General features: G+C 37.3%; 1 protein-coding gene across 4 annotated transcripts in view; it reads left to right on the top strand.

Moving 5' to 3' along the window:
• The window catches only part of NSMAF (neutral sphingomyelinase activation associated factor), a 40,096-nt gene extending 26,245 nt beyond the window's left edge, over positions 1–13,851 (top strand). For 2 of the 4 annotated variants that reach the window (XM_080611962.1, XM_080611963.1), the window contains 14 exons: positions 96–216; positions 502–633; positions 2,309–2,351; positions 2,794–2,957; positions 4,470–4,578; positions 6,042–6,100; positions 6,789–6,856; positions 8,481–8,548; positions 8,782–8,905; positions 9,630–9,713; positions 10,729–10,879; positions 11,261–11,363; positions 12,335–12,444; positions 13,476–13,851. In XM_080611962.1, coding sequence (XP_080468088.1) covers positions 96–216; positions 502–633; positions 2,309–2,351; positions 2,794–2,957; positions 4,470–4,578; positions 6,042–6,100; positions 6,789–6,856; positions 8,481–8,548; positions 8,782–8,905; positions 9,630–9,713; positions 10,729–10,879; positions 11,261–11,363; positions 12,335–12,444; positions 13,476–13,570 — 1,431 coding nt within the window. In that variant the 3' untranslated portion in view covers positions 13,571–13,851. Of the gene's footprint in view, positions 1–95; positions 217–501; positions 634–2,308; positions 2,352–2,793; positions 2,958–4,469; positions 4,579–6,041; positions 6,101–6,788; positions 6,857–8,480; positions 8,549–8,781; positions 8,906–9,629; positions 9,714–10,728; positions 10,880–11,260; positions 11,423–12,334; positions 12,447–13,475 lie in introns of those variants that run through there. The other 2 variants (XR_013956323.1, XM_080611964.1) reach the window with 2 other exon arrangements.
• Positions 13,852–15,140: the final 1,289 nt, after the last annotated feature.

Raw genomic sequence — 15,140 nt, 5'->3', positions numbered from 1 at the left:
TTTAAGTATTTAGGGGTTTTTTTAGTATTCTACTAAAGTGATGAAATCCCAGCTAATCTCAGAACTTCCTTTTATTTTTTTTTTTCTTTTTTCAGTTGATTCCAGAATTTTATGAAAATGATTCTAGTTTTCTAGTAAACAGTTTGAAGCTGGACTTGGGAAAAAGGCAGGGTGGAAAGATGGTTGATGATGTAGAGCTTCCTCCTTGGGCTTCAGGTAATAATTCATAATACAAGAAGTTTGAATATTAATTCAAGATGATCTGGATTCCTGGGATGTCAGTTCTTCTCTCAAAAATGCCTATTTTCTTCTGAAGGAATTTTTGCTTCAAAACATTGACATAATGAATAGTTGTTTTTAAAGCAAATTTGAGGTTTGGTGGGGGGTGTTGGGGTTTTTTTCAGTTGCTTGCTTTCTCAAGAAGGAAGAGGAACAGAGATGGATACCAGTACTGGATGGTATATCTTCTCCTTTAATTAACTTTTCTCTTTCTCTTGCCAGGTCCCGATGACTTTCTTCGAAAGAGTCGAGAGGCTTTAGAAAGTCAGTATGTATCAGAGCATCTTCATGAATGGATTGACATAATATTTGGCTATAAGCAGAAAGGAAGTGAAGCAGTTGCAGCTCACAATGGTAAATGGTATTTTTATAGAAAAAAATAAAAAGATGCTTTAATTAGGTAGGAATGGTAAATAACAGTATTTCTAGTGTCTGATTTATTTTGAGCATTCATAACTAACCTTTGAATGCTTGATCCTTAAAGGAAATGCAGTTCTTTGTTACTGAAATGATGTCTTATCTAGTAAAATCTATTGCTTTCATGGAGATTTGCATCTTTGAAGATGTACTTAAGGTGATGGCATACAACCCCTATGGCTGGGGGAGTTGGAACTAGATGATCTTAAGGTCCTTTTCCACCCTAACTTCTGTTCTGTTCTGTGGTAGGTAAGAAGGGTCTGCAGCATTGCTGTTATTTGCTCGCACTGCATGGTGTGGCAATGTAGTGTGGAATTGCTGTTTCCCAATTAAAAATGGGAGTCTGTAGGGTCTCCACATGAAGATGTATTTGACTTTCCTATACTGTAATTGCACTGTGAGAATTTCAGTGCAATTTTTCCTCTCCTCCTGAGAGAGAATTGGCAAGTGAAAGAAGGGGCCAATGGGCTAAAGCTCTTTAGGAGCAAGAATGTAAAAAAAATAAATCATGTAGGTGACTAAGTTTGTCCTTGCGTACATATATACAACTGCAGTAGTATACATAATTCTAACTGTACATGTTGAAAGTTTTACTGCTTGCAATCTTATTCTGGGCATTTATGTAGTCATTGTAAATGCTTACAAAAGGGGTGATTGCTACGTGGATGTATTAATTTATCTATACCTAACAGTAATAACAATGATTAAGTTATTTAGCAGTCTGATATTTAGCTATGTATGTTACTACCCAATAAGGAAATGTCCTCTTGGTAAAGGAAGATTAGTCAGATTTTTAGGGTATTTATTCCAGAAGCCTTGATGTTTTGATGGGATTGTAAGTAACAGACAATGTTGAGATAGTCTGCACTTTTGAAGATATGATAAGTTTGAAAGGAGAACTTCCCTGCAGCAGTGGGGAGAGAAAGAATAGGCAACTCTTCATTTCAGTAGTTAATGCTTTCTGCTTCCTGGGTAAGATAATGTGATTTGTTTCATGGTGGGTTTTTTGTTTGTTTGTTTTCTTGGGTTTGGTTTGTTGAGGATTTTTTAATATGCTTCCTGACGTGTTCTTAAACCATGATATTTTAGGCTTGCAGGGTTTGGCATCCACTCATTCTGTGACCATAAGTGTCAATTACAATATGCCAGAGGCTTTGAATATGGTAAATTAGCATTTAAATTATGGCACCTATATTTTTACCTCTCAAACGAGAGCCTGTTTTATGCACAGTGTGCTGCTTCTGCTGCAATATGGATTTTTATTAGCATAATAAATTGAGGACACTTGGGAATATCCAGTTAATGCAACTGTGCTTTTTTTTTTCTTTATTGGGTGGAGGATATTTAATGAAGCCTAAATAAGTAATTCTTCCTTTATGAAAGGACTGATTTATTCTGAAACTCTGAGTCTCTTAGAAATCCTAAACTTTCTTCAGGTAAGAAATCCAGGATTAAAGCACAAGATCTCAGATTCTGTAGCCTACTGAAATAACTTAGTTGCTTAAATATAACCAAGTTGAGTAAAATATACAGCTTTTTTTTTTATAGTATGTATGCAAGAAAATGTCCTTGTATATTTACATACTACAAATAAACTTTTTTTTCTCTCCAGTGTTTCACCCATTAACTTATGAAGGAGGAGTGGATTTAAACAGGTAATTAAAAAGAACATGAATGGTTTTGTTAAAGCAGTTAGCCGAATTTCTCAATATCCCTCCAGATTCTCCGGTGGCTGTAAAAGCGCTTTGGATGTGAATAGTGTAGCTCTTCCATTTCATACTCCCATATATGCAGAGAACCAGGATCGGGTTCTGGGTTTTATTATGCGTGAAAGACTGTTACTTGAAAATTTCTTCAGTCTGGCTTTTGTAAAATTGCTTTATATTTTTAGTTGATGAGCATGTTGTCATCGTACATTAGCAAAATTATGAAGCTGTCTTCTGACTGTTCTTCACATCTGTAGTAAATCAGTTTTGTAAGAACTGTGATGGCCTATACTGCTTAGTAACTGCACATGCAGGCCCATGCTTTCAGGGGAGGAAAGGAAGAAAAAGTACTTGCCTATTTGGCTTAATTAAGTATCTTGTTTTTGGAAAGTATTATGGACCCCAACGAAAAAGTAGCTCTGCTGACACAAATCTTGGAGTTTGGACAGACACCAAAACAGTTGTTCACAATTCCTCATCCTCGAAGGATAATGCCGAAGTTGAAAAGCTTGTCTCGAACATCTAGTCACAATGTTTCCATAACTGAGTCTCCAGGTAAATGTCTACAGATAAGCTGGCGATGTAATGGATTTGTAATTTTGACAAGTTCTGTATCTTTCTCCCACAGGATCTTGTTATGCAACTCTTGGACACTTTCCCAGGAAGCCAACTCAAAATAAATCCATGAACTAATTGTTAAACTGGCAAGGCCAATTTCATATTTGGAAATACAGGCGTTGTCCTGCCTTTTGCTTTCTGTCCCTGTGATCTCCTGTGGGACTGTTCAGCCTCTGCTTTTGAAGCCATGGGAGGGCTGTCACCCCTGGTTTTTTATAACATTTTAAAATCAAGCTGATATGACAACAGCTTCAATGACCATATCTGCAGGCATTCCAAATGATGTGAAGATTTGCTCAGTTTTTGAACAGGGGTGTCTTTAGGGTGATCGATTGGCTTGGCCTAAATAAACCCTAAGAACTTACATTAAGCACCTAAATTTTGTTCCTTTTCTATGACTTAAAATAAAATTGTAAAGAATTGAATTGATTGAATAACTTTCAGCTCGGCTGAAACCATGGCACTTTATTCAAGAAAAGGACATGGAATGCCACCACAGGCTTTTGTTCAATGCAGAACTTACTTACACCATTTCTCTGAAATGTAGCTGCTTTGGTCCTCTTCATAAATATAGTGGTCTAACTATAAATAGGGTAGGGTCTTCAGCCCAGGTATCCCATAGAAAGGTTTTTCTTGGTTGTCTTGAATTCACTTACCATTTGATGGCTTTCATTTTTAAGCAGAGAGGTGACAATGAGTGGTACTTAGAGTGGCAACCTGTAGCACGAAAATGGCAAGAGTGGTTTTGAAAGTTGTATATGGTGATAATAATGTTCATGTGTGTTAAACAGATACGGTGGTATGCTGCCTAAGTCATTAATTTACAGTTCAATGGTTCCTGTTAGGTTTGGCTTTTTTATAGTGAGTGAGATCTGATTGCCTCAATTTTGTTGCATTTTTTTATCCCCAGAGTGCAGCAAAATGAGGTTATGACATTCCTAATAGAATGCAATAGAATAATAAAAAAGAACCTACTGTATTGTAGCAGTAGATGGGTTTCCTGATATTTTTCCATTTTAAAAGCTCTTGACATCAGAATAGAACACCAGAACATCTCTGCAGAAAAGCCTATGGGTTTTTTGGTTTGGTATTTTTGTTTGGTGGGAGTTTTTTTGTTTGGTTTTAGGGTTGGTTGATTGGTTTGGGTTTATTTCCATTTTGGAAATGTATTCCCTCAACTCTCTAGTTCAAAAGCTCTGTTCTGGGAAAAAAAAAAATCCAACAAACAAACATATATTTGACTGTGTAAGCCTGTGCATTGAGGAAGAGATCTGAAAGAAAGCTGGTGAACTTGTCACTCTCTACTTCAGCTAAAAGTTCTTATTCCTCGAGCTCTCCATGATTTCTGTGCTTTCGTCTTTGTCTGCAACTTCAGCTATGTAATTATTTGAAATCAATCTTTTTATCTTTCTATTTGTGATGGAGCTTTATTGTGGCATTTTATTGCAGTTTCTCCAAATGAAGAATCATTTGAAGATTTGACAGAAGAAAGTATAACACTCGCTTGGAACAATATTGCCAAACTAAAATTAGATGAGCAATATAAAATTCACAAAGAGTAGGTACTATTCTTTTCACAGTTAAAATTGTTCCATTTAATTTTGGGGCGGGGGAAGTATCTGCATGTCAATCTGAATGATGGGTTAGGGCTTAAGGTAAATACATTTCTTTGTGAGACAGCTCATTGATTTGATTATACAAGATGATTCTATGTTGGATTATCAATCCAGAAAAGGTATTTGTCAGCTTGTGTTTCTTGTTGTTGTTCCTTATACAGATCTAGAGCTAAGTTCCATATCATTTTAGTAGCTGAAGCAGATACTGATTACCCTTCTCTAAAACTGTGATAGCAGCAGCCAAATAAATTTCATTGAATAATAGGATGGTTAGAGTTGGAAAGGACCTTCAGATCATCTAGTTTCAACCACCCTGCCTCCATTTATGTATTTATAACCCCAGGAGGACCTAACTTATTCATTCCATTTAATTTTTAAGGATAAACAAGTTCAAGTACTATACACCTTGAGCTGCTGCTGTATGAGCAGTTTGCAAAGTCTCCAGCTATAGGCTTTCAGTTAATCCAGGTATCAAACTACTATTGTGATGGTTTCCTTGGGAGTCTTGAGACAGCAGGGGCACTTCAGGTGAACTTTGAAAATACCTAACAATGAACAACAGCTATATTTTAAAGAAGATTTTCCTTTGGCCCCATCCCTTGTGCTGGTGGCTGAACTAGTAGGAGGATTTCTTACTGCTTTGAGTGCAACTACTTTCTTGGTGTCTCTAAACAATATAGAAAAGAAGCATTCTCTTGTCCAGAAAACAAGGTAGTATTTGTAGTGAGAAAGAGCCTCTGGTACCAGATTGTTAGGGTTAGGGAAATCCAGAGCCTGAAAACAGGCTGAATTTCAGTTTCCAATCCTTTGTTTGCTTGGTGGGGGCTTGTTTGTTTGTTTGTTTGTTTGTTTTACGGATTTTGTTGGATTTTGTTTTTAAGATTGCTGAGAAAAACTAGAAGTAGGTCTGCATAACAGAATTTTGGTTGTGCAGAATGCTCTGTGCTTCCTAACAACTAACTCCCTGATATAAGCTATATGTCTAAATTTCTAGACTACAGTGATTTTGCCACTGTCAAAGTTGAGGAGAAGGCAGGCAAGTTCTGATTCCTGACACTTGAGGCATTCAGTATCTGCTTGTAGGCAGGTTCCTGATGCTTTCTATAGCTAATCCCAAATTGGAAGGACTTAGTGTCAAGCTATTTGTCCTCTCATTGCGCATGTCCTTTCTGATGAGGATGAAGTTCTTGCAGAACAGTATGGGGAACTTGTAGTGATGTTTCACTTTTTATATCAAGATATATTTTGATCTCTAGTTATATAAAACACCACTGTAGTGCTTTTACTCTCCTTGAATATCTTAGCCCTTGCAAAGATCAAATAACAAATTTAAACCGTAGTCAATAATTTACAGTTAAGTTTTAAAACCTATGAAATCACCTATAAGCTTTGTTGTATTAAACAGGGCAATTACTGGAATAGCAGTCACTTGCAATGGGTCTTCTGTTTTCACTACATCCCAGGGTAAGTATTATTGCAAAGGTATTTACTAGACCCTGCAGTGTAAATGCAGGTTGATGTTTTGTGAATGAAATAACATGAAACTCTGCAATGTAGTTAAGATTGAATCCCGTTAATATCTTCACTGACAGCAAAGACAATGTCAAATGCGATATTTATGGAATCACTGGGGTTTTTACAGTCATAAAAAGAGCAGCCCTAATCTTCTGCCAAATGCATGATCTTTGTTTTCATTTCATATTCAATTCCTTCTTACTGTTTGAGGATATTCATATGCGAAGGCTAGTTCTGTTTGGCTTTTGGATTGTCGCTTTGAAAGTCTCCTATTATAAAAACTAAGTTAAAGGTATTTTTCCCATAATGGTTTAAGTACATGAACTTGTTAAGTTTTAGATCACTTTGACTCAAAGATCTTAATATCATCTATATTTAGGCTTGAGAAGGTGGTAATTTCTCCTTTTAGCTATGGGAGTTTCCTTACAGTTTGATGAGCATGGAGGAGTACACAGTCTAGCTGGTGTAGAACAGGAAGGTTCCAGGCTCCAGTCACAAGCTTTATAAAGAGTTTAAGACTAGAAACCTATGCATACTTTTCATAGTAAGATATTTGAATATTCAAATAGGAGCAAAATTACTATCTTCTATAATATAAAACAGTCTTTTTATCTTCTATTTTGTCCATTATCCCCAGATTCAACTTTGAAGATGTTTTCTAAGGAATCAAAAAAAGTCCAGAGAAGTGTGTCCTTTTCAAACATGGTAAGCTGCTGTCAAAATAAAAACAAGATCATTGGGAATCTTCTGAAAGCTACTCAGAGAAATGGCTCTTAGTACACATCAGTGCCTCTTTTCTTCTCCTGCCTACTCAATTGTATTTTGTGTGAATAATTTAGCAGAGTGAATTGAGACTGTCAGGCCTCCAGGGAGACAGAGTGCATTCTTGAAACATGGGAGCATTAAATGGTTGCAATTCTGTGCTAGCTCTGTTCTGAGTTGCCCTGCTATCCAGGAAAGGGCTTGCAGTAGACAAATAGTCTGGCATGAGCAGAGGAGTCTTTCTGAACAACCTTGAACTGCCACTGGGATCAGAATCACAAAGCTTAAATTCCACCGATGTGCTCACATCCAGCGTTGCTTGCTGCTTCCAAATGTTTGAAGGCTGTGAGTCAGCTAGCAGAGGAAAACCGACCACACAGTGGAATCTCTGCTGGGTGAATTTGAGCCATCTTTCCTCAATAAGCAGTGATCTCTGCAAGCTCTGAACAACTTTTTTTTTAATGTGCTTCTAAAACAGACCTTGGAAAGTGATTCTGTATTTGATTTTCTGTGCTTGAGCACTGTGGGCAGACCTGGGTCATAGGGATTCACTCCCAACTGTCACGTTCACAGCCTTTTATTGAGGCAAGATACTAAGATATAACAACCTTCTCCGTACCTTCATCTCTGGGGGGGGGACGGGGGGGACAACAAGGCAAAGGGGTTGCCTACGTAGAGCATGCTATGGCTTCTAACAGGTCCCCAGGTAAGGTGCAGAATCAAGACCCTGTGGCCTGCCATGGCACACACTAGGTGGTGAAGCTAGATACAGCAATTCCTAATGCTTTAGTCAAAGCAAAATTAGAATATATTGCTTCTTGGCACTGTAAAAGGGGAGCTCTTGGCTCCTAAGCCAAAAGTCATTTTTTCATGAGGAGGCCTTGTATACCTTTTCTTTCTTTATTCTCCTCTCTGTAGTCTTAGTGCTGATCTGTTGCAGCAATGCCAGAAGGAGGAGTCTTTTTACAATCCAGCATCTTACTGGCTTTTTTAAAACAGATGTAAAACATGACCAGTAATGATAGTAGTAGAAACACTGGGCTGATTTTACTATTTTTTTTCCCTTGCTGCTTCCATTGATGGTAATGTAACTGAGCATCTGTCTGTAAGGAATGTTCTTCTTGAGAAATGCAGGACTTAAGATAGTTACACTTGTTGTTTGAAAGAGCTGAGCTGATAAGTAGCTGTCACGGAGAACAAACATCAAAGGGAACCTTCATTTTTAGTTTCTGTTAGGTGATTGCATCTAGAATCGATAGTATCTTACAAGATTAAGAGCTGACCCATTTTCTCCTGAGTGAGGAATTACATAACCATGTCCCTGAGATACCAGCATTTTGAAAAAGGAGCTCCATCAGTTCTGTATGTATTTCTGAACTTCAGTGCCTCCTGTACATATACCAGGGGTTAAATATTCTTGCTGTTCAGTGTCCAGCCTATAAAGTTGGGTTTTCTTGTGTTCATATAACACCTGTATGTTGTGTGTATAGAAGATAAAGATGCTTCATGTTCTCCAGAAGCACTGCGGTAAGAGATTGAACACTACTTCCTTTTCTCTTTCTTACAGGCTTTGTCATCTTGTCTAATCTTACCAGGAGATACCACTGTCATAAGTTCTTCATGGGACAATCATATGTGTGTATTTACTACTTATTGACTTTATTGAATTACACTGAGTGCCTTGGTTGTTATGCTTATGGTTTTAGATAATGATACAAAAATTCATTGTTAAGATGCAGTGTCTGTATTTCTACTTGATTTTCAGTAGATTGGTTAGAAACTGTAGAAGCAAAGTTACTTTCATCTAGTTATAAAAAACCCCTAAAGTTTTCTGAAGACATAATGCTTTTATAACCTTCTTCGGCTAGATATTTTTATTCAATTGCATTTGGAAGACAGCAAGACATCTTAATGGGACATGATGATGCAGTCAGTAAGATCTGTTGGCGAGATGGGCGTTTGTATTCTGCATCTTGGGATTCCACTGTGAAGGTTTGTATATGGGTTTGTTGTACTTCAATAACTATTTATCCCTAGTGCTTTATAATATTCAGCCAGCAAAATACCTTGAAGTGGATGTACCTGTTGTGCTGGCATAATAACTTAGTGTCACAGTAAGTTTGTTTCTAGAATATCTATCTTCTTCATTTAGCTTTATCTCAACTGTTTCAAAGATGAAGCGTTACTTTAAATTTTATTTCTTCTAACTTACTCTAAATGTAGGGGTTTGGGAGGCAAACTGTATTTGTTAGAGAAACTAGAGTGTTCTATGACCTTGACTGGTGATTTTGTTTCCTGAGTAGAATAGGCTTCTGAAATGTTTCAGCTGTGTCATTTATGTTCATCAGGTAAGTGGACCAGGAACTTGCTAATCTAAAGAGCATGCCTACAGTTAGGTGGAAAGGTAATTTGGAAATTAGAGACAGGAAAGGATATATATGGCTTTTTGGTAAGTATACATTCAGTGCAGTGATGTACCTGTACTTAAGTAGGCTTCTGTAAGTTATCTGAAATCAGCATAGTCCTGTTCAGTATGTGGCTCTGCTTAGGGTAAATGAGTTCAGGTGCCATTTGCTGTTGCTGCATTCTGCCACGCAGGCAAGGTCCAGAGTTCACACAAGCAGCCCTCCTTGTAATGTGAGAATTCAGTACTGAAGAAATGTATCCAGGGTTATACTAGTGCTTGCTTGAGCAAACTGAAGTATCTGTGTTGCAGGTGTGGCACTGTGCTCATGGAGAGACCTTGAGCAGTAAAAAACACCACTTTGAACTGCTGGCAGAGCTAGAACATGAAGTTAGTGTAAGTATGTGTACAGAGGTATGGTATCTCAGAATATGAAAATTAATTGCTCATTAAAATCAAAGTCAAGATCTAGTACTAAAGCACAAGGATTGAGTTGGGGGCTCAGGGTGTGGTGTTGTTGGAAGTGTGTGTGTGGAGGAGGGGGCTAGTTTGGTTTTTGTGGGTTTTTTTGTCTGATGTGTCCTGCATCAGTGTCCCCTGCTTCCCTGGTTAAAGTCTATTCCTGGGGACTTTTTGTCTTGCTTAGCTTGTAAGCACAAAGTTCCAGGGGAGGAAAGGGAGGACTGGGGACTTTTTGTCTGCTGCTTTGTTTTCAGAAACAGACTCATGTTGTTCAGGTATTTGCATTGTTACAGCTTCTTCTTAATGTAGATTTGCCAAAGGCAAGCAAATGAAAAAGAATTCCTCCAAGTTCTTTACCATGCCCTAAAATACATTAGTGGTTTTCACTGTAACTATATTAAACACATTGTGTGAAGTGAATCATAAATGTGTAACTGCTAACTTTTATTTATAGTCTCTAATGTCATTCTAGTAGTGTATTTAGACTATACTGTGTTTTAAACCTTATTAAGGTTTAGTTTTTTTAACAGGTCACATAATAGGCAAATACTAAACCAGTTCTGATAACATTTAAGAACTGTACACAAGAGAACTGGAAACAACTGTCAGCTGGGATATATTTTTAAAGTAAAGAAGAATTTCACCCTTAAGGGCAAATTCTTGCATTTAGATGGGAAGGGCATGAGAACTGGAAACAGTCAAAAATGGTAATTTCTATTTATGATTCTGCAAAGAAAAATAATTTTAAAATAATATCAAAGAGACCTATCTTCTACTTTTTACAGGCAGGATTTGTAGTAATTAAGGATATTGCAGAATTAAATGTAAAAGCTTTTTGTAAATAAAATACCATCTTACAGATAATGGCCTTGTTTTATGTGTGCTTAAAACCTGTATCAAGATGGCTCATGTGAAAGAATAGAAAATCATGGGATGTTTAACTTCTTAGGTAAATACAATCAACCTTAATACTGCAAATACTATACTAGTGTCTGGAACCAAAGAAGGTACCATTAGTGTTTGGGATGTTACTACAGCAACAGCATTGCACCAGTTATCGTGTCATTCTGGAACTGTGTTTGATGCTGCTTTTAGTCCTGGTACGTTGATTCCAATTTTTAATACGCATCATTGGGAATGTCAAAGGGAATTTTGTTCCTCATATCATGTAATACACCCTTCTTGTTGGAATTGCTACTTTAAGGGGGATGGTGAGATGTTTTGGATTGCCACTCATCTCCATTATAAAGAATTTATTAATTGTAAACCAGGCCATACTGGGTTGTAAACCTGTGGTCTCAACACTTAAACCAACTTTGTTTATCATTGCTTGTTTAGATAACATATTAAAAATTAAGTCCCTATAAATAGGTCAGGCAATGCCTCATCCAACATGCTCTATCGCAGACTGCTTTGGTAACTAGGACCAAATGTCTAAACATGCTTTTTTATTGTTGTTTCTTTTGTTTGCTTTTGTACAGACAGCAGACATCTACTAAGCACAGGAGAGGACTGTTGTTTTAAAGTAATAGATGTACAGACTGGAATGGTTATATCTTCTGTAAACACTGATGAGCCACAGAGGTAATTCTGACAACATGTGGATTGTGAAGCTGCGTGGCCAGCTCTGGAGATGTTTGATGGTTGGTGATAGCAGAATGGAAAGGGCAGTAATACCGGCAACTTTGTTTTACTGAATTACTTTTCAAAGTGCAAAGGCTGACATTCTAGCATGTTGTGCGCATTAAGATCAAGCTTTCCAACCTGGGACAAAACCAGTCAAGTATCTAAGTAAATAACTCATGTTTTTTCTTAACAACAACTTTCACATCCATGAAAGATAATGGGTGCTGTAGCTAAGTTTGCAGCTTCCAAATCTCTAACAGAGACAGTTCTCTTGCTTGTTTCATCTGTCAATGATCTTTTTTAAATATTTTTTGCAATGCTTCCTTTTTGTTTCAATAATCTAAGAAAAGATTAACTATTATAAGAAGAGTGATCACTTTTTTTCACAAACCAGTTCTTTATGGTTTATCAGGTAAACAGATGGAATCCTTATTCAGTTACTGAAGTAAAAACATAGCAGCCATACATGGGGTACACTTGTTGGTTCCTTTTATGTGTGCATACATAGCTATATATGTATATGAATGTGTATATAAATCTTTTTTTCTTCAGTTATTTCCCCGAAAGTCCTCTTTGCATGAATGTTTCAGGAATATGAAGTGACACAAGTGAAAATGGTGGTCCATGAGAGCCCTTGGGTACCATAAACATGTACAGCTGATTGGGACCCCTTCTAATACAGGAATAAGTTTCATCCTTCTGCTAGGGAAAGGTGCAGTTTGGTCTAGGGTAGTCAAGAGAAGCAAGTTTGGGTCATGACTCTTTAAAATAATTTGGGGAATAACTTTTCCAGAAAGACTGTGTTAGACAGTAGAGTTTCCTTCAGTTTGGTACCTCATTTTCATTTCTTTTTAGCTTAGTCAGTTTGGAAATATTTGGCTCTCATTATACAAGAGCTTGAAGTGAATTAATTCCAGACTTGCTTGCAGGTGCTTCAAATGGGATGGAAATACCATCTTATCAGGAAGTCAATCTGGTGAATTACTGATTTGGGACCTTCTTGGAGGAAAAGTTACTGAAAGACTCAAAGGACATACCGGTATGCCTGAATTATTCCTATTCTCAGATTGCATGGAAGATTCCTATCTGCAAGCTCCCTTAGTATTGAAAAGTTTGAGAGTCATCTGCACAGTCAATGAGCTGTTCTCAATGTATCACAGTATCACAGTATGTTAGAGATTGGAAGGGACCTCAAAAGATCATCGAGTCCAATCCCCCAACTAGATCTGTTATCTAGAACACCAGAACTAAAAGTAGGTCCCCATGGGCCTCCTAGGAAATCTATTAACAATGCAGGAATATGACCTAGGATTTTTCTAATCCATACAACATTACAAAAATTATCAGTTTTCTATCTCATAGCCCTTAGCGTAGACTGCACTGTTGTATACTTTGTTGAAGTCCATCCAGACTGAGAGTCTAACAACAAATTAAGTTAACTAGCAAAATAGTTTGGGATGGAGATTTGTAGGCTTCTTAAATGTGTGTATAGTCCTCAGTACATTAGTAACCAGGCTGTGTAGAAGAGAACCTATCTGTTTTATTCAGTTTGGTTTTTAAGGCTGCCTTGATGAACAGTTACTTCAAACTTCCCTATTACAAGCTTGTACTCTGGAACTTGACCTGTATAGAGATTATTCTGTAGCTAGAGAAATCATTAGAATAGATTAGATTAGATGTGGGTTTCTAGGCATATTCTAGAAAATGTGAATATACTTCTAATAACAGAAGGCCAACTGTTGGAGAGAAAATAATCCCGCTTTCTAGAAAAACCTTCTCTCCTTGTCCCCATCAATATTTTTGCCAATGTGCCATCTTCATTCTGTATTGCAACTGACATTGTCCCTCTAAGTACTCAAAGCCAGCTGAGGCAATGTAGCACACGATCATTACGGTGAATAGAGGCAGCCACCTAGCAGCCAACTAACATTCTTCATAGCATATGTAGTCTGTAAGCCAAACTAATAATTAGATTATCTTAAACTCTTTCAAAAAGACCTGTTCTATCATCTTGAGTATTGCCTCTATTTGCATTTGGATTTACTTGTTTGGTTGGTTTTTATTCCCCAGGTGCCATAATGTCCATGTGGATGAATGAACAGTGCAACAGTGTTATTACAGGAGGGGAAGACAAACAAATCGTATTCTGGAAACTGCAATACTAAGTGTCTTTCTCTCCAGATATTTAAATGAACTCTTATTTTAAACAAAACCTTTTAAAGGAACTTAACTGTGTGCAACGATGGCTGCTGAAGGTCAACCAGATAGGAAGCTTTGTTCAACTACAACTTTCTATGTTATGGTGACTTCACTGAGAGCTCTTAACTTCTGTTGTGTATGCATTTGTTTTTCAGGGACTTATCATACTCAAAATGCTTGTCTAAAATGATATCTGAGATGAAATTAAAGACCTATTTTTCTGTAATTAAAGAGCTCTTCACTTGCAATCATTGTTTGATTTATATAGAATGCATCATAGCTAGCTGTTTGAACTAGTTTCAAAGAAACAGCATTTGCATTAAGAAGTCTTTAAGGATGCTTGCAGCTGAGGGCCACATCTCATGACACAATGTATGTACCTCCGGTGTAGTCAACCTTCCTTCCTAGTGAAGATGCATATGATGGTAAATACGATTTTGAACACTAAGGCAGCTGTTGCTGAGCAGTGGTGGGTCTAGTCTACTGTCTAGTCTTCAAATGTGTGTATTTGCAAAGGCATAGAGGAGAATAAGAATATATTTCACACTGCTTTTTCCTCTTATATTAGCCTGAAAAGAAGACAAGCATAAAATTGATCCCCTAACAGAGAACAGTTACATATACATGTAACATGTAAATCTTTCCTCATAATGGGCATGAAGCTAGTCTTAAGCTGAATTACTACTGCCTTCCATCACTTCTATTACTATCCTTAATAGTCTTTGGCATCTTCATGCTGTGTTTGGTGTTCACAACCTCTTTCAACTCAAATGATCTTTGAGATGGAACTTAAAGACAACAGTGTTTAAATAGAGCTGTAGCTTGTGGGTTTATCCTCTCTGTTTAATCCAGTGATAAAGCAGTGTTGGACTGGGCTTACTTCCTCTGTAGAACTGCAGGATATGACTCCCTGCAAAGAGCTGTTCTGAAGTTAAAGACTTGAAATAGGCTTTTAATGGCTGATTACAGCACCGAACAGCTGCAGTTGACATTGCCCAAGATCAATATTTATTTCTCTGTAAGCTACATTCAGTCAGTCGTTTGGCTGTAGATATCCTCCTGCCTTGGGGTTGACACCTAATATCAATGTGGCTTTAGCACTGTAGAACGATTGTTTCATGGTTAAGGGATGTTTTTTCATTCCCTCAACTTTTAATTAGGCTGGAGTTTTATTTTTAATAACATAATGCCATGATGTTAAAGCAAACTGATATTCCAGCTGCATTACTGAGTTGGTTTAGCAAATACTTGAATCTTTATGTAATCAATGAGTGCAGTGAAGGCACATGTGGCAAAAGATTAACCCATATGAGCACGCCTGCTGTTACCAGTCTTAATCATGCAGCACAATGTTTGGTGTCTGCCCTGTTTCTTCACCTTTTATTATATTTATTTCCTAAGTATAACTGTGTATAGGCAAAGAGAAAGAAAAATATCATATTCTACCCTTGCCTGCAAAAGTCTTGGGTGATTTTGGGGACAGCTGTGCTCCTTTGTCATGAGGGGGCCTCCTATTGACCTAAACCAGAGGAACAC

This window comes from Psittacula echo, assembly GCF_963264785.1.
Source record: "Psittacula echo genome assembly, chromosome: 2".
NCBI lineage: Eukaryota > Metazoa > Chordata > Aves > Psittaciformes > Psittacidae > Psittacula > Psittacula echo.
The sequence above is the reverse complement of the archived record's forward strand: the minus strand, read 5'-3'. Positions and strand labels throughout refer to the sequence as shown.